This window comes from Ischnura elegans, chromosome 4, assembly GCF_921293095.1.
Source record: "Ischnura elegans chromosome 4, ioIscEleg1.1, whole genome shotgun sequence".
NCBI classification, from domain to species: domain Eukaryota; kingdom Metazoa; phylum Arthropoda; class Insecta; order Odonata; family Coenagrionidae; genus Ischnura; species Ischnura elegans.
In genome coordinates, this window is record NC_060249.1 from 113,496,033 (window position 1) to 113,519,439 (window position 23,407).

General features: G+C 35.5%; 1 protein-coding gene across 1 annotated transcript in view; it reads left to right on the forward strand.

Moving 5' to 3' along the window:
- The window catches only part of LOC124157900 (atrophin-1-like), a 79,670-nt gene that overhangs the window by 37,812 nt on the left and 18,451 nt on the right, over positions 1 to 23,407 (forward strand). Inside the window, exons 6-7 of the mRNA XM_046532972.1 lie at positions 4,718 to 4,777; positions 10,830 to 11,120. Of these exons, the coding sequence (XP_046388928.1) occupies positions 4,718 to 4,777; positions 10,830 to 11,120 (351 nt within the window). The remainder of the gene's footprint in view (positions 1 to 4,717; positions 4,778 to 10,829; positions 11,121 to 23,407) is intronic.

Here is a 23,407-nt window from a genome sequence, read left to right on the forward strand (position 1 = left end):
TTGTTTGAGTGAGAATGTGGCTGAATTTTTATTATTTGTGATATTCTGTTGTCATAATACTTGGTATAAGTGCCAGATCTATATGATGCTTCGTTTGTTTACAAAGAAATGTTTTGTATGTACTTTTTTTGTCTTCTCAATAGTATGTTGCCAAAAACACCTGGTGACATCAGCACAAACACAGGACATTGGCATGGCTTGACATCAGTATGTCATTCATGTATTGGAATTGATTGGGCAAATGAGTAAATTTTCTTTGCCTTTTGAAAGCTTATTAATAATAATAATAATAATGGTTTATTGACGGGAAAATTACCCAATTACAAAAATGTACAATTATCATAAGATTGAAATATTTTTAAGCTCTTAAAAATACAGTAATAATCGTATAAACTTGCTGTAAAAACCAACAATAGAAAAAATAAACACAGTAGTTAAGAATAATAGATTGAAAAGTCACATATCTCTTAAACAGTGGTAGTAGACATTATCATAATACACAAGAACAAATTATTTAAGTCAATGCACAAACAAAGGTAGTTTTCTCTTTAAATTCTTTGGATTTAAATTACAAATGTCAATGTTACTACATTTGTAGTTAATGCTCCGCATAGTTCTGGTTAAGGGTGAGTGGAAGGTGTAATTTCTATTAGAATGAGGGAGTGAAAACATGAATGTTTGCCTAGTGTTTAAAGTGGGGACATGGAAAGGGATCATTTCTACCAGATGAATAGAGTCAATGTCTCCATGCAGTAGACGGTGAAGGAATGTTATGTCCAGGTGTAATCGACAGGTTGCCAAAGGTAACAGATTAAGAAGGGATAGTGTTAAGTCATAAATAATAGGGAGGATATTAAATCTGTAGGATACTAATCTTATGAATCTGCGTTGCACACTCTCAATAGCTTTGATGTGAATGTTATAGAACGGGGACCATACAATAGAGGCATACTCAAGAATAGGGCGGATTAAAGTACAAAGAGGATCTTATAAGTATGAATATTATCAAAATCTCTTGAAATTCTGAATATGAAACCCATTGTTTTAGTAGCTTTTATGACTATGGATTGGATATGATACTGAAATGTCAGGGATGAATCAAATGTAACACCTAAGTCACATATTCTACTAACTCTAGAGATAGTAGCATTATTTAAGCTATAGTCGTACATAATTGGAGACTTAATTTTATGAAAGGTTATTACATTACATTTTAATGCGTTTAGTACCATGAGGTTATCATTACACCATTTTTCAAATTTGTAGAGACAATTTTGCAATTTGTTACAATCCTCAAGTGATCGGATGCAGCCATAAATTTTTAAATCATCAGCATATAGTAAGTACTTGAATGGATGCAGGGGGAAGTTGATATCATTAATATACATTAGGAACAGAAGTGGCCCCAAATGTGACCCTTGTGGTACACCAGAATTGGCAGTGAAGACAGAGGACAGAACTCCGCTCACTTTAATATACAAGTTCCTATCATGTAGGTAACTTTCAACCCAGGCTAGAAGTTATTGGAATTTATTTTGTATTCTTGATATGTTAGGAGGTTAGTTACAGTGGAACGACCTGGCCAAAATCCATGTTGCTCTTCCACTATCAACGAGTTTAAGTCAGGAGCTATTTTGTCTACAATTATGCTCTCAAGAACTTTGGTTATTACAGACTGAATTATAATTGGTCTGTAGTTCGACACATCAGTTTTATCTCCGCTTTTGAAGATGGGTACAACATAACTGGTCTTTAGTGCACTTGGGACTGTGCCACTTTCCAGGGATTTATTAAACAATATGAACAAAGGATAGGCTAATGAATGACGACAACTTTTTAGGACGATTGCAGGAATGTTATCAGGGCCAGTACCCTTTGTTAGATCTAGATGAGACAGTTTGCTGATAATGTTTTCACAAGAAATGTGAAGCTTGCTCAGATTGAGTGTTGTGTCATAGTTAGGTATAACTAAGTTGTCAGGCTGTTGATTGCTGTAAACTTTGACAAAACAGGAGGCAAATAGGTCAGCTATTTCTTTATAATTTTCAGCAATCATATTGTCGTAGGTCATGTGGTGAGGAAATTTGTCCATCTGTTTGGTATTCTTGACATAAGTCCAGAAATATTTAGTATTATGTGAAATGGATGATTGAACCTCGTTCATATACTTAGAGTAGCACTCTTTAGATAGGATTAAGACAGAAAGTTGTCTAAAGCAGGTTTTGATTTGTTTTCATCTGCTGATCTCCTCTGGATACATACATGTTTGTTATCTTAATCAAGGACTAAGTGAGCTCTATACTGAAATCTAGCAGCAAGGAGGCAATAAATGGTATTAAGGAGCTGGCATAAGCATTTCTTTTGTGAGACTAAATGAGGAGTAGTATTTGCTTGTCCTCAAGTACTTCTCCTTAATGTAGTCTGTAGTGCATCAATGAAGAAGCTGGCTTTTGTAGGAATATAAACATGTTGAATAAAAAGAGTTTCAATTTATTGGCAAACATACTCTTTTTCATTTAGGTACATTTTGTCACAGTTGTCTCAACTTGTTGGAGAATCATATTGATGAGTACTTATCATGGAAATTTTTTATCACTAAACTCCAATTCATTGAATTGTCTATGAGGTTCCATTCAAGCATGTGCAATATGTTTGTCAACAAACCAGTCTCTTGGTTACTAAAACTAGGGAACAATGACCCCACTACTGCAAGTTTCGGAATACACCAGGAACCTGCTGTGTTCATGATGTTGTCACAGGGCTAGCAATTTGTTTTAAATCGATCTATAAAATAAAAATTTGATTCTGCAATTGTTAAAAAAATAGGTATTGTCAAAATTTATATTTTCCTTAATTTCCAAAAATTAACCAAATACTCAATTATCCAAAATCTTCAAAATGGCACTGCCATGCTACAATTAACCTCTTCCAAGCCTCAATTGTATCGACAAAGTTCTTCTCTTGTATGCCATTTGGAGCCAATTTAACATGAGCTTGAATGTTTTGAATTATGTTCAAGTATTTGCATATTTGGACTCGTATTATTTAAGGAATTTTAAGAATAAGTTTGGGGAGCCAGGCGCAGAATTGAGGAGGCTAAGGAACCAATTCCCCAGTCTGGGAATCATTGACAGCAAAGGTGCTGTGACTGGTGCAACAGGTGCCTTGTAGTTAACATGCTTCCTTAATGTTGCTTTGATGGAGTGCGACCCTCCCTTTCAGTCTTTTGAGCACTTCCTAGTAAAAGGCTGCATTATCAGAGGTTCTGGTGAATGTGTATTCTTGGTGGACAATGCTTTGGTGTGAAGAAGACAATGAGTAAGATTTAGGTGCGGAACTTGTCAAGGTGTGTCCTCTTAGGGTACCCATTGGAGGGTGACCTTCTTTTGGCAATCCTTGAATGCCTTTTGCTATCATGGAACTCATAAATAATACAAGCAATCCTTTCCAAAGGCCTCAAAAATTATAGAAATCTTAAGATGGTAGACTAGACTGGACTCCATTTTTACAAAAAATTGATTGTTTAAGCTCATTCCATCCCTGTTTCTTAACACTGTTAAATGATATTGTATCAAGGTTTATAGACTCAACAGGTTCTGACTCAGTGGTAGTTTAGGTTGTGTAAGCTTAGAATTAACTTCTCATCCACTTATTCCAGCATATTACCAGGGGTGCCGACTTACAAAAAATATTGGGGGGCCGAACCAAGTACCTTGCCCTGGTAAATTTTATAAGTTGTGAATTTTAAGTTTTTTAAGCATTTTAGAAGAGTCATATGATCAACATTAGAACCCTGATCACTCGAATCTCGATATCTGGACACTCCGGGGAAAATTGACTAGCCTGACACATGTTTTCCTCACATCTGTAACGAATTTTTGGGGGGGCTCAGGCCCCATGGAGTCGGCGCCACTGCATATTACTAGAACTCGTTGACGCTGGTTGGGAGGGTCCCTGCCCCACCCCAGACAATGTAAACAAATTTTTGTTCATAGGGAAACAAGCCATTAAGACAAGATTTTTAATTTTTAACACTTACGTCATAAATTCCCTTCCTTATCTATCTCATCTTTTCACTGTAGCTCCTTCATCTTCTTTTCCCCTTTTCACTTTCCTGTTTCAAATCAGCTTCTTTTGTTTGCAAAATCAAATATATTGTTATGCTGATCTGTTGGTATCTTTCTTCAAATGATCGCAGTGCCACCACTGGATTTTGGTGGCCACTCTTTTAAATAATTTCCATTTTTAATTTTGAATGAATAGATGGATAGAAAATTTAGTGCTTTGACAATTTTTGTTAAAGGAGTCGAGTTTTTGTCCACCCTAAACATTTGCAAGAGTCGGTGAGTCAGTGGTCGGAAGTAGGTTTAATAGCATATAGATATGTTGTAGAGTAATGTCATGCCTGGAAAAAGACATTTTTCGATTGCTTATGGAATGTCCTCGGTAATTTCTGTGGTTATGGGAGTATACAATATCATTACTCTATGTGAATCTGTGATTATGTTCTACAATGGTCATTTTATTTCTTTTGGCATAGAAATTAACTTTCCCAATATTGTGCAAATGAACTATATTGTACTCAGTGTTGCAATAATTAGTGTGTGAAATTTTGCCTTTTTCTTGTTTAATTCTATTTGTCAAGTGCAAATCTGCCTTGAGAATATTCCTCTGATGTCACTGTTTAATATTCATTTTACAATTCTTTTTTTCATAGGCGGACTGCATAGTGCTTAAAGAAAGGAAACTAAATATAGCTCCTGCAATTAAAAAACAGGTATGTTGATATCAATAATCATAAAAATTAGTAAAATTTTATTTTAGCTATTGTTAGTATTGGTATAAGTTTTATATTTTATCTTCGTTTTCTAAGTTGAGGCAAGGGGTTACAACAGCCGACATCCTCATTTTGCTTTTAAAATCTCCTTTCTGTAAGCTTTGGAACTTTTTTTAATGATCATCATGTAAATATGCAAATGTGAAATGTTCCTTGGCTATTCCAATACTGCTGTTGTCCAAAACGTCTCCTCAGTATCGATCTTATTGTAGCATGTTCATTGGTCCATTAGAGGATGTGACAGCTTGCATTTTAGCAATGCCTTCTGAAGCTTACGAGCCATGCTGTTGACTTTGGCAATGCAGCATTAGCGAAGAAGTTAAGTCCTATTCGTCGTACGGTGGTCCGACTCCCATCCTGCTGAAAATGCTTAAAATCCATCATGAATGCTTTGCTGGAGAGCCTTAATCACAGGAAAAACACTTAACTCCTGTGAAATAACAAAACAACTGTTTCTCTACATTCCTTTTGTGTAAGTAGCAGGGTTTGGAAAGCCTATGCCAATTCAGAGAGACACAAGAAAAACACTTTCTAAAATAATGAAAAATAACTTGTTGGCAGTTATCTATGAAAAGCAATAGACAGTTAAAGAAACACAAGACATGCCCTTATTGTTAAAATAAACTTTTATTTCATGATAATGTGAGAGATTTTCACCATTTCTTTGGTTTCACGAATTCGAACTCACAGCTAAAGTGTGTGCACACAATTCACATGTGAGATCCTGAATCTGTTCCGCTGCCAACACACTCGAAAGTTACTGTATATTTAAATATTATAGCTAAATCCACAAACTATACGCTAGCACACACCATAAAAATATAGTGGTAAATAGGCAAATACAATCATCAAACACTGGAGGTTACTACCATTCGTATATTCATCACATAAAACTTACAATCTCGCTCATTATGATGAAAAGTACTGTTTATTCACTGATTTAAAGCCTTAAATTAGACCATGCAAATGTCACAGATTTTATTCTACTTACTGTGAACAACGGAGGTGAAAATGCCACTGACAATATTCACTTTACTATCTGACATCTATCGATGGCCTATTAGCACTGTTTACAATTCTATCACTATGGAACACTGATAATTACAACTCTTGGTCGATATTTTTCAACCTTGTTAAATTATGTGCATTACAACCACTGGCACTGTAATTATCAGCAGTAGATTAACGGGAGTTGTCTTATTGAAGATAAAACTTTCATGGTGTAAAAGATGTTAGCAGAAATATCCATGTAGCAAGCAAAAGTTGTATCCATTGGTATTTACTTTAAAACACACATATCAGAATGGAATGACTTTTCTCACCATGGCAGCCAATGGTTTACAGGCAGTCCTAAACAACAAATTTTCGAGTACATACAAAGAAATGGGTTAAAATGTTTTGGATATAAAAGCATAGCAGACATCAGAAACATCAAAATTGTTCTTATTACATAAATGAGTTCAACAGATGCAGGTGTTTATATGGTGGAAGTTCGACATATTTAACAACATGCGGCCTCTCTTTTTACCCCCGGGGTCTTCCTGGTTTTCTGTGGTTTTCCTCACGTGTCGTTATTCTGCAGTTACACCTAGAGTTCTCCTTCCACCTTGGGTTTTCCTGTACGTATTAGTTGTATCTTTTCTCACTACCTCCTCTCTGTATGCTTGTTTCTCACCCCTTCATCAAACGTGTCATCCTCCCCCACTCCTTTCTAAAAGGTATGAAGGTGATGTTTAAAAGTAAGACAGTGTTTTGTACCAAACACATCGTACGCATTAAAATATTGTGGAAAAGTGCTACCACCTTTTATTTAAATATTGCATAAATGAATGAGGTGCCATCGATAACATCAACTTACAATCAACTTATCCACCTCCAACAGCCATAGTTCATACTGCTACTACAACATTATTTAGATATTATAAAGTTTTTGGTTTCACTGCTCCAGTTTTTTGTGCTTACTCATATGGATTTGCTGCGCCTTAGCGGCGCTTGTGGTTTTAAAAGTGGTGTAAAAATTTTCCATTCCAATGGATCATTTTGAAATTTTCAGTAGTCTATTTTTTCTGCTTTCTTCGTCTACATATAAAATTGTGTTGATAGTTTACATTCTATTGGCCTCTAATGAAAAAAGTTACGTCGTTGGATTTACGGCGGCACTCAGTCGCTACGCTACGTCGGGGACTGCACTCTCAATGTTAATGCCAAAGCAATTATGTTTCGTATGAAATGCTATAATCTATTTATGATCATATTATTTAATTTTCTAAACTTATTAAACAAATTGAAATTGTTAAACAAAAGGAAAATATTACTATACCAAATTTGCTTTCTCTTTTAGCTAAGAATAATAATGTTTGCCTAGATATAATTTTCATTGACAAAACTTCATCTTTTTACAAGATCTTTTGAATTATTCATAGAAACTCATGGCTAGTCAAAGTTGTTTTATCCTGGGCCTCCGACTTAGTTTTGCTTGGGCTGAGAATTTCCTCGTCGCTACGTCGGGGACGGCACTCTCAACGCTAATGTCAAAGCAATTATGATTTGTATGAAATGCTATAATTAGGGGCACCGAATTTTCGCGAAACGCGAAATATAACGCGAAATTTCCAAGGTTGCGCGAAATTCACTTGGTTCCACGAAATTTCGCGTTTAAGCACTTTTTCTGCGAATTTGGCGCGATATTTTCCACCGTTCCAAAAAAATACCCCGTTACTGTAAGTTTTCTTAAAAAACCGGTATCAAGAACCGATCGCATAAAGTCGGTGCTTTGGAACCGATTCAGAACTGTTGCGAGGATTTGAATTTGGCGCCCAAATCCGAAATGGTTCGCAGCGTATTCAAGGCCAAAAAGTGAAAAAAAAAAGATTTGAAAACGCATATATTACTTTCCGATTGCATGGCGTCAATGTTTTTTTTTTCTTTTGAGAGTTGCTCCCCAGCACGCGCATTTCCGCTTTCAAACAAGCTGACTTTTCGCCTGCCGCCGGCCACGGCACGGTGACGTTCTTTCAACATACTATAGGTCTATGGATGTCTTCAAACGAGTCGAACCACACACCGTTGCGTTGACGGCACGGCGCCCATTTCAATCCGGCCCGGCGATGCTCCGTCTACGGCGTGAAATATAGGCTATGCTACATTGAGGCCGCTTTCAGGCGAAACGACTTTTCACCGGCCGCCGTTCACGTGAAATTCGGGCGGCTTTCAGACGAAACGACTTTCTGCAACGCCGTGTGCTGTGCCGTGAACCGCACCAGCGGAAAATCGTTTCGTCTGAGAGTGGTGTTAAGATTGATTCATGTGTATATACAGCAATTCTTCGACATACGAGCAAGATGCGTTTCGAGAGCCTATTCGTGAGTTGATAAACCTATGCAAGGCGTCGAGAAGTGTGGTTATCCTGCAGAATGCAACCCCGCATTACAATTTTACGTTAATTCTTGGCCGCTCAGTTTATGGATGTTGTCGCTGTACCGGCGTGTTGAGTTTATTGTTGAGGTTATAAGAACTGTGACAGTGAAGCATGCAAATCAGTTGTCAATTAAAGTAACAATTTAAGCTAGTTACATCACAGAATGTATTTTAATCTCACTTAGAAGTTACATAAAAAACCTGGAGAAAGAACCAGTGGATGCCTGATGCAATGAGACATGTTGGTCGATCATGCATTCTTAACAATGTGTTATTTAATTTTTTTACTTGGTAAATAAAATTATGGAGGCGATCTTGAGTTTTTTTAACAGACCTTTCTTGATAATTAACATCTTTCGTGAAATTATTTTCATTTACTTCTTGTGGTTGTTTAATTACCTGAATTAATGGCAAATTTAAATAGAGTTCATCCTTGGTACCGAATATCGAGAACTGATGGGGGAGAACCAGAACGGTACCGAGAACCGAAAAAATTTAAGAACCGACTCAACCTTAATTTTTAGAATTCCTTTACCCTAGTCAGCAATGCACAGTTTGGAAAAGAAAATGAATCTTCGCTTAATAGTCTCAAAAAATCTGTGAAATTTTCCATGTGTGAGGTCCTGAAACAAATAGGATAAAGACTAATATCAAGTTGTCATTCCTTGTATAGTGACCCAGGGAGGAGCATTATTACAGCCATGGGAAGATTATTTAACTCAAGGTGTATATTGACAACTGATGTGAAGGACTTAAGCACAATTGTTGCTTATGTCCTCATATAATCATTAAGAGAAACTCAAGAACTTTTTGGCTATTCCGCTTTGAAGGATTCTGTTAGATCCGTTCAGGAAGAAGGAAAAGAATTTTCAGTACTTCCACTAATTCTAGCCCTTTCAAATGATTTTTCCCCATTTTGTAGAAAATTGTGTGAAAACCCTGTGAATACCTGTGGCAAATGTAGATGCAGGAAGAGGATTTTCCATGCATGGAAATATAAATAAAATAACATCTAAACTTCCAAAAATGTAGAATTAAAGTCAAGTTTGACCAATGGATCTCAATTCCAGTAAAAGAAGGATTCAGCCAATTTTAAATTCCAGAATGTGAATAATTTCAGAGGGCATATTAAAAAAAATATAAATAATAGATAAACACATACTTGCATGTGTTGATATTATATTTTTTGTGTAAGACCTTAAAGACTTTTGTTATCAATGTGTTAAGTAAAAACTATAAGTTTTTTACTTCATGCAGGCCAATGAGACAATGAAATTTAGACCAATCAAAAATATTCCCCATGTATAGAAATCCCGCATTTGTCAAGCGGTATGCGGTTGAAATACATACATACATAGCGAAGAGTGTTTATGGTATGTGTATCTAACAAATGCTTAACTTATTCCTTTAGCATTTGCTTTGTCCCTTCTTTGTCAAGGTTTTTACGATTAAAAATATATTTAAGATGCCAATAAGCATTTTTATTGGTGAAATTATTGTTCTTGGGATAAAAAAGAATATTTGTGACGAGTGAATTTTTATGACGAAACTGAATTTTTTTATGACGAAATTTTAAACCGAAATTGACAGATTTTTATGACGAAATTCACAGTTTTTATTCACCGATAATCTTTGCCTCTAGCTATAATCTATTTATAACCCTATTATTTAATTTTGTAAACTTAATAAACAAATTGAAATTGTTAAACAAAAGGAAAATACATTGATGTATTTACCATTATCAATCAGAAAACTTGTAAATTCGGGATAACTTTGAAAGATAATAACAAAAAATGACGCAGCGGCGCTGAAAATCCAACGACGTAACTAAATTTGTTAATCCATAAGAGGGTTAATATATTATGAATTATACGAAAGATGAGGGCTTCCGACTGCAAATTGAAAATAACCAACACGCCTCACAAACGAAGCTCTCACAATTGTTTGCAACTAATACAAACAATCACAACAATACACAACATGGTCTGGAAAAAAGTGCCAGACTACTTCCTTTGTTGATGAAAAATTCCTCAGGATCCCCACCGGGCTACAATCAATCAATCATATGCCAATCAATCAATTTAGGGAACCAGGAAAACCTAAAATTTTACTTCCTTTGTTGCCAAATCTCCAGCATCAGGGCTCGTAAGCTTAAGAGGGCATTGATTTTAGTAATCAATTGATATAAGAATTGAAGGCATTTATCAATATTCCTGTTTTGTGGTGTAGTTTTTCCCCCTTTTTCTCGTCAAATGTATGTATTATTGAATGGCACCATAATTCATAGAACTCATAGTTATTGAGATAATGTACTACATACTTAAAATTGCAAAATTAATAAATTATGCTATGAACAAAGCCATCAATATTCATTTATATTTTTAATTGAAGCTGATGGTTCTATGGATGGATGTGGTTGTACATATTTCCAGTTTTATTTTTAACTTTAAATTTGCATCACCCCAATAAATATGAAAGAGGCTCAGCCCTTTGGTCTATATGCTCTGCTGCTACACAGGTACCTACTTCGGAAATTAAAGCATTCCACTCAATGTTTGCTTCTCTTTAAATTCAGGCACCTACGTATCCCCAACAAACATATAATCGTGGATATGAGACTGCACCTACAGTGCCTAGTGGGACCGTCTTCTTTCACAATGGCTACCCATACACATATCAGAATGGAATGGCCTTTTTCGCTACGGCAGCCAATGGTTCACAAGATGTTGCTACAGCAGCTGCCAATGGTTATGTGGCAGCTTCGCCATACCCTCAGCCCCAGCCTCCGCCATCATACCCTGCGACCACAGTTATGTTTCAACAACCCATGTACATACCTCAGCAATATCAGTATCAAGCATTGCCGGTAAGTGGCATAAGATTATTATATCCATATATTCCTCAAGCCTAAGAAGTATATGTCGTATAATCTTAAATAATTCTTAACTGTCGTAAGTTTCAGTTTGAAGTTTAATCCTTCTCATTACCTGTCAAAGGTTAATATATAGGCAGGTGATTTTTTTTGTATTGGATACATAAATTGAGTTTATGTCTGTTTGTTCTTCATACAAAACTGCAGTTTTTGTCCAATGAAGACGAACATGGTAGATTAATATTTCAATACAGGGTGAAAATTTTTAATCATTTTACCATGTGAAAATGGCTTAGAATTGTTTTACTCAATAGAGAAGCATAGGGAAACATGCAGATATTTCTTTCTTTGCTGTTTCATTCAGTCGATATTCTCATTGGTTGGTGGATGAACAAGTGATGTTTCCTTTATCTAGTGTTTAATTTCATGTCTTTTTTCCCTTGACTTTTGGGTAAACCCTGAAGACATTAATGTCTCTTCAATGCTGACCATAGCATAATTATTTAGTGACCTTGGCATAGCATTTATAAATGGGAGTATCAGCCACTTATAATCCCTTAAATATCTTATCTCTATTTTCCCTTTTCTTCCTGTGCCACTATATGGCCTATATGTTACTGGGTGACCGTTTTGTCAGCTTTACTGTTTGCTTCATCAGATCTGTGAAATACAGCACAGATGCAGCAGATGAGATGATGTAGTGTAACTGACTAATGTACCTCACCAGATGAAGTCTGGTCTCCTTTGGTTGGGTGTGGATCAGGTGGATGTTTTTGACAAGTGATGGAGTCTTCCCTGTTGAAATTACTGTATAAGCGTGTGTAAGAGGTGTGCACGTGTAAGAGGCGCACCCCTATTTTGAGCATCGAAGCTAAATAAAAATATTTTGGCATTTTTTTTACCCTATCACGCGGTGTTGCAGACTTATGCCTGGACTTTCAACAGTCATCAAAATTTCCACTTTCAATACTAATACAGTGGAACTTGGTTAGTACGTTTCTGAAGGGACCACGAAAAATGAACGTACTAACCAGGAAAACGTACTAACGAGGAAAGTAAATAATAGCAGTCGGGGTTATTGCAATCAGTGAAAAAGTCGTCATAATTACAATTACTATCGGTAGTTCTCATAGGATCGCCTTCCTGAACTCTTTTCACATTTAAAATCAAGAAAATGAGCGCTACCATGAAAAACAATACCATGTGAATAAAAATCGCAATTTTTCATGGACATCCCGGAGATTCCATGATTACGGCGTCTATCTCCCGTGATTTATCCTATATATATTTACAGAACGAGGACGAGTGAAGCTCAGACAAGCGAAGACAAGTCATTTTTCTTTCTCACAGCGTACTCGGAGAATATAACAACAACCCGGAGTAAGTCAACTGGTTTTTTAAACATCATAAAAATTGGGCAAAATTATATTGACTTTCAAATTACGGCAACAGCCGTAGACATTCGCTTCTGGAATTATACCATTTCGATTGTAAAATCGATCGATATATCGACTGATGACACGCAAGATTATTAGATTACGACGTAATTACAAGAAAATTTTATATTAAACAGTTGAAATTTACTTTCAAAATTTGTCTAATGTCGTCTGCTTTCGTTCCGAGATCAAGTATTTTTAAGCTAAGCTTCGCGTGGAGATCCAGAGGATCGTCTGCTCCCGCAACAGTAGTCAAGTAAATACGCACGATGTCGAGTTTATGGAGCAGCACTGCTTAAGATAATGTGAGAATTGTCTAATACCGTTAAGACTCATTTCATCATCATGATAACTCGTGCAATAGCAACAATTGCCCACTCACGAACTTGGTGCGCAGCAGTGGGCACTCCCATGGCAACAGAAGGTGAGGAGCTCGGGGTGGGGAAAATTGGGGCTTCTTATTGGCTGTAGTTTTTCATAGTCGGACATTCCCGAAAAATGGCCGCATTTTATTATTCAGCACGTCACAAGAATTCAGAAATGCATTTGGATAAATTACGGTAGAAGAAAGGGATGTGGAATGAATGGAAGAATGTTAATGGCTAATAATAATAAATTAAATCATGAATTCAGACGCTTGCGACCCTTAAGAAGACACTAGAGAACGAATTGCGGGTTGCGTCACGGCAAGCAATTGAGCGTACTAACCAGGAAAGCGCAATTTTTTCAAACGTACTAACCAAATTCTTTTACCTGTATTTTGTTCGGATGGTACCGGGACCGAGGGAAATCGCCGTACTAAAGAGGAAAACGTACTAAGGAGGAACGTACTAACCAAGTTCCACTGTAATTCACTTTTTTCAGCTGAATTTACACGATATGAATGGCACTCAGGAGATGAGTACTTGTTGTCTTAACCTTATGATACTTACTAGAGACGGTCGGATCGGATACCTCAGATCCAAATATCCACAAATAATGCCCTTCACCTTAATGTACTTCGGATCCAAATTCGTCGAAGAAATTGGATCTGAGTCCGAAATTTTCAATCAATGCTTTCATGAATGCAACGTCCCATAAGAGGGAGTAGAAAGAGTTTCGATCCTCTCTTCGCATATGCCGTTGCTTTACGATGCTTGTCCTACTCACGAACATTTTTTTTTTAAAGCTCTCGTAGGAGTATTGCTATAGAATTTCAGCCGTGGAAAATTTTAAATCAAAACATGACAGGCACATAGCGTGAATCTTCCTAAGAGATTGGACAACAATCGGAGGAATCTCACCGTCCTAAGATAATAACCACGGCGTATATTTCACAAAATCACCCCCAGCCCTCCATCAGCCCATGCCTGTGAAGTTTTTTTCCTTTCCGAGAACCCACAGGCCATAAATCACTTGCCTCAAAAGAAAATTTCAAGTTATGCGGGAACAATGGAAACGTATTTCATCCCTACCCCGTCTCACCAACTGACCTTGTTCGGTCTCCCAGCTTCAATTCTTCCAGTTTCTGGAGCCCAAATGCTAGGTGAGTCACCTACTGAGCTCGAAGATATCTCGATAGCTTTCAGCAATTGTATGATTGTATGACACGCACAAGGTTCAAAAAAGAATGAGACCTAACGCGATGCATTTCTGACAGCATTTAAGTTTGTTAAGCTCTAATTTATTGACAAAAAGATTTATAGTTACAACAAGGCCTCTAATATTCAAAATAGTCCAAACAGCACAATTTCGGAAGAAACAAGCGTAGCATGAGTGCATTCAAACAAGACAAGACAGACTGGAAACTTCAGGCAACTCAAACTGCGTGCATCACATTGCTGCGTCTTCGCCCCTTTGCTTTGAAGGCAACAATGTCACATGCAAGATCAGACGTGCTCTTCCCTTTCTCCTTTGCCCGTAGTCTTGTTGCGTGAAAGGCGGAGGGAGCGCGCTCCTTCCCCTCCACCTCTCCTTCAGCACTCACTTATAAGCATTTCAGATTTCTTCTATCCACCTTTTAGTCCAACAATGTACATACCCGTTTGAATTTTTTAAATAGCAGTTTTGACACCAATATAATAATAACCCTTATAATAGCGTCTGAAGATGATTATTGAAAAATGAGGCCCTTAGCGTAATGGAAATTAATCGGCAAGACAGATGTTGACTAATTCAAAATTCCGCGTTTCTCTACGTTTGATAAGCGATTACTGTATGCAGTATAAATGCCACGGTATGCCCACTCGTAGCACGTAGCAGTAATTTTGCGCACCCTCTGGAATGAAATATCCCCGTGCTATCTTTTCCATATTTACATCTGAGGCAGCGAAGTGATGGCACGATGCTTACGAGTAAGAAACACAAGAAGGAGAACTGTAAAAATACGTCACTAGGGGAGAAACTCCCCTGTCTCCCACTTGTTTTTGACCTTGGTTTTTAGATGACTGACTCATGCTGAAAACCAAGGCCACTCAGTTCCTCTTGGGCTTGTGACCGGGAAAGGGAGGAGGGGAAGATAAGAAGTTTGTGTGAGAGGCACACCCCCATTTTTGGCTGCAATTTCTGGGAAAAAGGTGCGTCTCTTACACACGCTTATACAGTATTTTTTTCTGGCTAAACTCTGTAGTCTCTTGTATTATTCATGCTGATTAGCATATCGTCTGAGCAATCAGCTTTTCCATTTCAAAATTACTGTTGTGATAGAGCCATTTCATGTGTGAAAGCTTAGCCAAAGGTAGCTTAGCCAAACTCTCGATTTTACGAAGTCAACCGGATCAAAAAATTGGCTCTTCGTAGTATCGAATTTAATAATTTTAAACCATTTTAATTGGACACAAAAAAATGTTTGCCTTTTCCTCCAACTTGTTTTGTCTTTAGAGGCCTTTTTTTTTAACATTTTTGGGTATTATTTGTGAAAGGATATTTTAAAAATCATTTTGCTATATATTTTATGCTGTAAAAGATCATTAAATAATTATGCCACCCAAAACTTCTCACATCTCTTAGTTAAATAGAAACGGTCTTACAATTAGTACTAAAGAAATCCTCTTCCATTTTATGTAATGACCTGCAAGTTTTTGCATTAATTTTTGGAATCCGTGGTCAGTAGCAAAAACCAAGTAGTATCTACGCTTAAGATAGACCTTTGTTTTCAACACCTATGCCGTTTTAATGGCAGTAGGCCTAATGTAATTTATGTCTCCCTATATTGAATAATCACTGGAAAAAAAGAACAAAGGTCTTGATAGCCCCTTTCCAAAATTACCTTCCCCGGTTAACATCGGTAGTTCCTACCGTGTTGTCAGCTGAATATATGATCTTTTTATTAGTTATTTTCTTTACAATTTAACTGGGATCATAAATTCGTAGGGTATGATATTCTAACAGCGAATATTTTAAGTAAATTTTTCTCAGGTTCTCCGTAATGTTTACGTTATGTACTACTCCATGTTTATAGTAGTTAAATAATACATAATAATTAGCTGTTAATAGTAATTAGGTGATGGATGTTAAAGGTGAAGATAAAAAGAAATAAATAATAAAATTGGTGCTGAAAAAGTAAATTTTTGCTGTGATAGGGACTTCATACATCAACAGGTTAGTACTAAAAATCTGTGAATAGAAATACCAGTGGCCACACAAAATAGGCAGATGAGAATTTTCTCTGTAGCCATCCACTCAAGACTGGCACTGTGAGTGTCCATTAGTTTCTATTACGAAAAGTTGAGTAGCCAAGAAAGCTACTACTTCCCAAAAAGAATGTGAGAGACCATTGAGATAAACGAATAGTTTTGATGGAGAAGACAGCTCCTTCTCACAAAACATAAAGTGGGTTTTGTGTTGCAAAAGTGATATCGCAGCTACCAATCACGGAAGATTTGAGTGTAGAAGTCCAATAGGTGAGATTTGGCCAAACTACTGTAAACATCAATCTAAAAGCAATCACGATATCTTGTAAGCGACATTTGCAAGTTCATCAAACAAATCCTCTCTTCATCACTGACATGAAGAATATTTCTGAAATGCCAGCTGAACTCGTCCAGTGGAACATGACCAAATGCAATGTGTAGCCAAAAAGATATGCTACTTCAGACACACTTTTCTGTGTTGAGATAAAGATAATACACCATACTTCTACATCTTTATTCAAATAAATGGCTTCTCAGCTACCATCTTCTAAAAACCTCTCAGTAATTTGGCTTTAATGTCTTTCATATACATACCTCATTTGTTATTTCACTTTCAAGCCCATCAAATGGAGTCGTCTGGAATTTTCTTTTTTCATCATAATTGGGTGATCTCTTATGAAATATTGTATTTGTACTGTGTAGAACTTAATATGCACTTTCAAATGGGTAAGTTTCCATGGCTGAACTTTACAGGTAGTCAGGAACATTCGGCAAACATTGTTTTTGGATAAGGAAGAAATGACAATTTCAATTTTGCTGGCAAATAAATTGTTTAACTTAATGTTTTGCATGACAGTCTTCCAATTTGCGTGCTAAAATTCCACCATCTCACATCTCCTTACTAATGCGACCTATGTATTACTTTCTGTATGCCAATTTCTGTTAATGCACAAACTTCATTGTATTAATAGAGATTTTAAAAATCATTTTTCGTACCCTCCCTTCCTGATTGTCATTGGTTATTTCAGTCATGATGACTCCCTTTCTGATGTCATTAATTTCCTGATTACAAAATTGCTCTAAGATTTCAAATAAATGGAATTATGCTAATTGCATATTGCAAAATTCTCCACCTTTAAAATTTGACCTACCTATTCAAATGTGTGTTCTGTGTTGTGTATTGGTGACTTTCAAAAAATAACTGCCTGCACAGCCAAAGGTAGTGATGTTGCTCCATTAATAATGTAAATTTTGATATTTCATGGGTAAATCATTTACAATAGCCATTTTTTCATTATGTATTTATATTCTATGATCAAATCTCATATGCTAAGCATATTTAGTGTGTAGTTTGAACCTAAGTGAAGAAATTGTTTAAAAAAATTGTCAGTTGTTGCCTCTTTGTGAGAGCTGATTTTTTTAAATGAAAACTTCTCTGCCATATAAAATCATTGTTGAGTGGGACATACACACACATACTCAGTTCAACCTAATGTTTGGTCAGGATATTTGAGAATCTAATCTAACCTCTCCCAAAGTAAGCCACAGGCATGGGAATACTCCACACATTCAGGCTTGGGGTGATTGTGTACCGCTTTCCCTGAGCAAGGACGTACTATGAAGATTTTTGTTTTGGGGTTTCCGTTTTGGGAACCTAAAATTGAGCTCAAGTCCTTTTGATTATTAGCCCGAATCCCTTCTCACCTGGCCATCAGGTTCCCATGTATGGAAGAAACATCAAAATAAGGTCTAATCTACAAATTTTTGGAATGTTTCACTTTGTTATGCTGAGGTTTTCGTTATTTTTTAGACAACAAGGTCTTCTCCACGGTGGCCATAAGAATGACTTTTTCCAGCATCAAATTTGCCCTTTGCGAGAAAGTTGTATAGTTACATCAAGGTCTCAGGTGAAATTTCGGGCTCATGTTTCCTAATAAAATTACTTCAAAGTGTGCCATACTTAGTGTAGGCTTCATTATGGAAACTATTTCCTTCTCAAAGATTTAAAGGAGTTGTTTGTTTGCTGCAAATTTCACTTCCAGAAGGCAAAACAAGAAGTGATGCCACATGCATTATTTGAACTTACCAGAATTAATGAAGAGAGGAATGGAGATGGGTTGAAGTTTACTCTGTGTGCACTGCATGTCGAAAATTACTTAAAATCTATCCTAGGAGGTCTTCAGTTTTATGATAAATGTATGGCATATGAATGATAATTGTTTATTTTCCTCCTTGAAATGCGATTGCCTACTTTTTCATTCATTGAGCTCCAACCATCATGAAGAGGAATTCTTCTGACTTCTTTATGTACATTCACTCATTTTGCAGCGGTGAAAATCAACATTTTGTTTAAAACAATTTCTTCAGATGCCGATTTTTTTTCTGGTGTAAGCAGTCTTTTCCAATTAGAAGTTTGTCTATTTTTGAAATACCACAAGTGAAATCGCCAGTTGCCTCAAGCGCTGAAGCCTTGCAGTAGTTATTTTTTTTTTTTCGAGTATGTCAATCTCTTCTCAAAAGTTGTCATTCTCGAACATTTTTAATCCTTCCTGAAACCTGGGATTAAGACAAGCTATTCCACGAGAGGAGTGTAAGGCCACCTTGCATTACCGTCTCAAGCTGGTCATTAGGTGTGTGACCTCTGCTGCTAAGCCCACAGCCTAAAGGACATCTCTCCATATGAGTCATGTGGACTAGTCGAAGATTGCTTAGGAAGTTAATGCCAAGTAGTTTTTCAAAAATACGTTGTTCACACTTATACAACTGCTACAACTAATATTAAATTTGAGAGTAAGAAGTCGCAATCTGTTATTTACGACAATGTATTCCAAGAATACATTTATATATACAAGTTTACTTCCGATCAAAGAATTTTATTATTAATGATTAGTTTATGTTTGTAGTCATGAAAGTGACATGGAATTTGTGACAGGTCAACGTTGAAAAATATGGAAGGGTGAAATATACATGTTCTCTATCGGATTGTAAAAATTTTGTGCATTTTTCCTTCCATTTACAGGTCTCATCAAGTTAATTTATGTTTACGGTGCATTACCTATCTACCTTCACAATTTACTGACAACTTTCTCAAATTGAATTTGATTGGGTTTTTCCTAGTACTTAACTCTTTCTTCAAAAATGCATCATTTTTGCTGATGCCAACTCACATTTAAAAAAAATATTTTCCATGTTGCAGTGTTGCCTGCATTCAGGTTCCAGATCTATCCACCAGAAATATCATTAATCTGGAATATGATCTCAAACATTCCAAATTATCAATCCTCTACTGTAGTCATTTCTAATATTATTAATTTTGTGGATGGTTAGGTGTGCCTGTATTTAGTATTTAAATGATAGGTGTACATTATTTTTAATGCATAAACGTTTGCTTATTTGTATGTTATTAAAGTAATAATAATTTATAATGTAATTTTTAGCGTTTTAGTATTTATCTATCCGTTGAGTGAGTACCACCAATATTTTTTCTCTCTCCATAGTGCCTTGATTATTTTGTGGATTTTTTAAGCCCTCACGTAAATACTATCATTTCTTACTACATACATTTATTTAATGTCTTATGCATTTGAGAGTTTATACTTAATGAAAAAGAAAAAAATTCAAAGTTTATTTTTTCAATGAAGTCCAATGGTAATAGTTTAGCTTTAAATGTATGAGATTGAATGTGTAATTTTTGCTTTTTTCCAAAAACGTGAAGTAATACGAGCATAAAAACAAAACATTGGTAAATAAAATAGCAGAAGTACTTTTGTATGAAATACTCAGCATATTCTTGGATAATGGACAAATTCTTCTTCTATCAATTTTCAATTTATTTGTATATTGCTGGTTGCACAAAATTCAGAGTATTTTATCAAAATGATGAGCAATTAAAAGTATTTTTCAACTTTAATCCTAAACAATCAGACAATTTATGTAATTTTAGAATCCAAGTCTGTAAAAAATTAGAAAATATAATTAATTTTGTGGAAAAGTATTGACAATGTGCATTTAAAACAATAATAACAATAAAAAACTTCCAAAATCAAATTACTGTTTGTCTTATAAATCGCAAACAAGATGAGGCATACAGATTCCATGGAGCCCTTTTTCATGCATAACACAAGAACAGTTAGCAACAAATTATCACCAGCAGAGGAGATTTTTAAAATCCCATTGTCTTTTTGTTGTTATCATTATCTTGAGTCATTTGTGGGAAAATTGAAAATGAAAAGTGCTCCATAGTGAAAATGAAGTTCCTTTGCATTTAAAAAAGTGCTGAAATTAAAATCTCCAATGCTACATAATTTCCCAAATGCCTCATCGGAAGCATTTTTTTAGCATGAATTACTGTTTGTCTTATACATCACAAACAAGATGAGGCATACAGATTCCATGGAGCCCTTTTTCATGCATAACACAGGAACAGTTAGCAACAAATTATCACCAGCAGAGGAGATTTTTAAAATCCCATTGTCTTTTTGTTGTTATCATTATCTTGAGTCATTTGTGGGAAAATTGAAAATGAAAAGTGCTCCATAGTGAAAATGAAGTTCCTTTGCATTTAAAAAAGTGCTGAAATTAAAATCTCCAATGCTACATAATTTCCCGAATGCCTCATCGGAAGCATTTTTTTAGCAGAATTACTGTTTGTCTTATACATCACAAACAAGATGAGGCATACAGATTCCATGGAGCCCTTTTTCATGCATAACACAGGAACAGTTAGCAACAAATTATCACCAGCAGAGGAGATTTTTAAAATCCAATTGTCTTTTTGTTGTTATCATTATCTTGAGTCATATGTGGGAAAATTGAAAATGCAATGTGCTCCATAGTGAAAATGAAGTTCCTTTGCATATAAAAAACTGCTGAAATTAAAATCTCCAATGCTACATAATTTCCCAAATGTCTCATCGGAAGCATTTTTGTTGGAATTTGATAAGAGGAAAACATTTTTTTAGCATGATTCATCACAGACGACAATATATTTTCATTTGCACGTCTCATTGTGCAAACTATTCTATATCATGGAGTGACATTCAAAGGGTTAAAAAGTATCTTGTAGAAATGAAGTTGATTATTAATGCAATAAAATATATTTACATATATAGTTAAGTATTAAGTTACAAAAAGTGTGTGAAACCAATGACTTGCACATGCATTTAGTGAAAAAAATTTTAATGTGATGCGTGATAGAAATTGAAGGATTGAGGAAATTGATTGGCAGTCTTTCTCATAGAAATTATAGTTCTTGGAAAGTTTGGATAATTTTGTCATCGTCAGTTTTACTCCCATTTTTCCTGCAAGCTTGTCTTGTATGCTGAAAAATGAAAATTTTAAATATTCTGGTTGTATTCCCAACTGCAAAAACCTTTTGCACTATGGTTTTGTGTGTGGTTGTCTTTATCAGTCAAATAACCAGCATTTCCTTTAACAATGGCTTGGATCCATCTTTTGCTCCCATAAAATGTGCTAGAAGTAGATGTTCTTTCATGTTCCTTTGTTCTTGTTCCCACTTTGAATGGAAACTTAACATTTCTCAAACTCTCTTTATATTTAACATCTTTGATGACCAATTTGACTATTAAAGTGATAAGTTAAATAAATTAAACTAAAAAATTATCGTTTTGTTATACTGTGTGATTGCGTGTGGGTTGGTCAATTTTTCCTGTCTTCCTGTGTCATTTAGAGGGGAAAGGTCATTTATTTTTGTCTCATGGAATAAGATTTCATTTACCGTTGAAGGTCTTAATATCAGTGGCCCTTAGGAACTGAAAAATCACTTGACATGTAGAACTCTGTTTGTGGGAAAAGATAATTAAATAATCATTCCACATCATTTTCTTAAGGCATATTTGTTTAGTGTTACATGCTGGAGTTTGAGAAGGTGTAATTTTTATTTTCAAATACAATTTTTATTTCCTCGTCTCCTTCCTTACAGATCTTTTTTTCATGACTTCTCACACAACAATCCTCCTCTACTCTCACTACAACCCTTTAGCAACCTTCCATCCCTCTTCATTACTGATACACACAAAACTCAAATCAATAATAGTCTTAATTAAATAGAAACAAATATCAAACGTTAAAATGGAATGTGACCTTGAATTAATTTTTGAAACAATTGTAACAAAGTACTATGTATATATTAATTTAATCGTTGAGCAGTTGTGTGTTCAAACTTTAATTTCATAGGGTTGCTTATGTAAATTTCATAGGTATGCATGGAATAGTTCACATCATATCTTCCCAGGCGTATTGTAATGGTAATGACAAAAAAACAATGATATGTGCTGAGGAGAAGCTAATAATTAACAGGGATTCTTGATCGTTTCAAAGAATCAATTCACAAATACTGTAGGAGGAGGGCATCTTTATTTACCATATGGTTTGGAGTCTAACCTTGTCAAGTTCAACCTTTCTGCTATATGGTGCTTCTGCTCTTAATGAGGTTTACGTAACAGCCCATTGTTCAATGAATCATTGCTCGGCGTGGTATGGCATGGTTTTAATTGTTATGGTCATCGCCAACTAGTGAGTCACATACTGCTATCAGTTGCTACATTATATTTAGAATTACGAAGACAGTTTGCAGCGATATGCATATCAACTTTAACCCATATTGCAAGCCCTACAGCATAAGAGCGAGTAACAGCATTGTCATGGATAATGAAAATTGCTTAGAAGTAATGCATTATTGATGCTGTAATGTCTGCACTTCCTGAATTTTTTTTTCCTTAGAATCAACTTTTGCAGAAGAGTAAAACACTTCCTGGATTGTGAGTGATAAAATGTAAACGGAGGTATTAATAATGTAATAATGCTTTTATCACTTACAATAACCTTTTAACTGTCTGCTCATAAATTTTTTAAATCGTTAGATCATTTTTTAAGCAACCTGTGTTTTTAAAAGAAGCTTTGTGTATGTTAAATCATACATGATCATTTTTTTGCATAATTTATGCAAGTATGCATATGGTTGTTAATATCTGCATATTACATAACAACTTTTCTTAATTCTTTGCATCTTTATATTTTGCAAGTGTAAATCTGAAAGATCTGCCTATTAATGGAAAGGATTGCACACAAGAATGTAAAGGACAGAATTCCATGTGAAAGCAATACATGAGCATATTGTGCAGTGTGTCATTATTTACACATTCTGTGCCAATGTGATATTGAAATTTTTACCCTTTGTTCCTTGGGTTTTTCCTGCTGTATGTCATTTTTAATG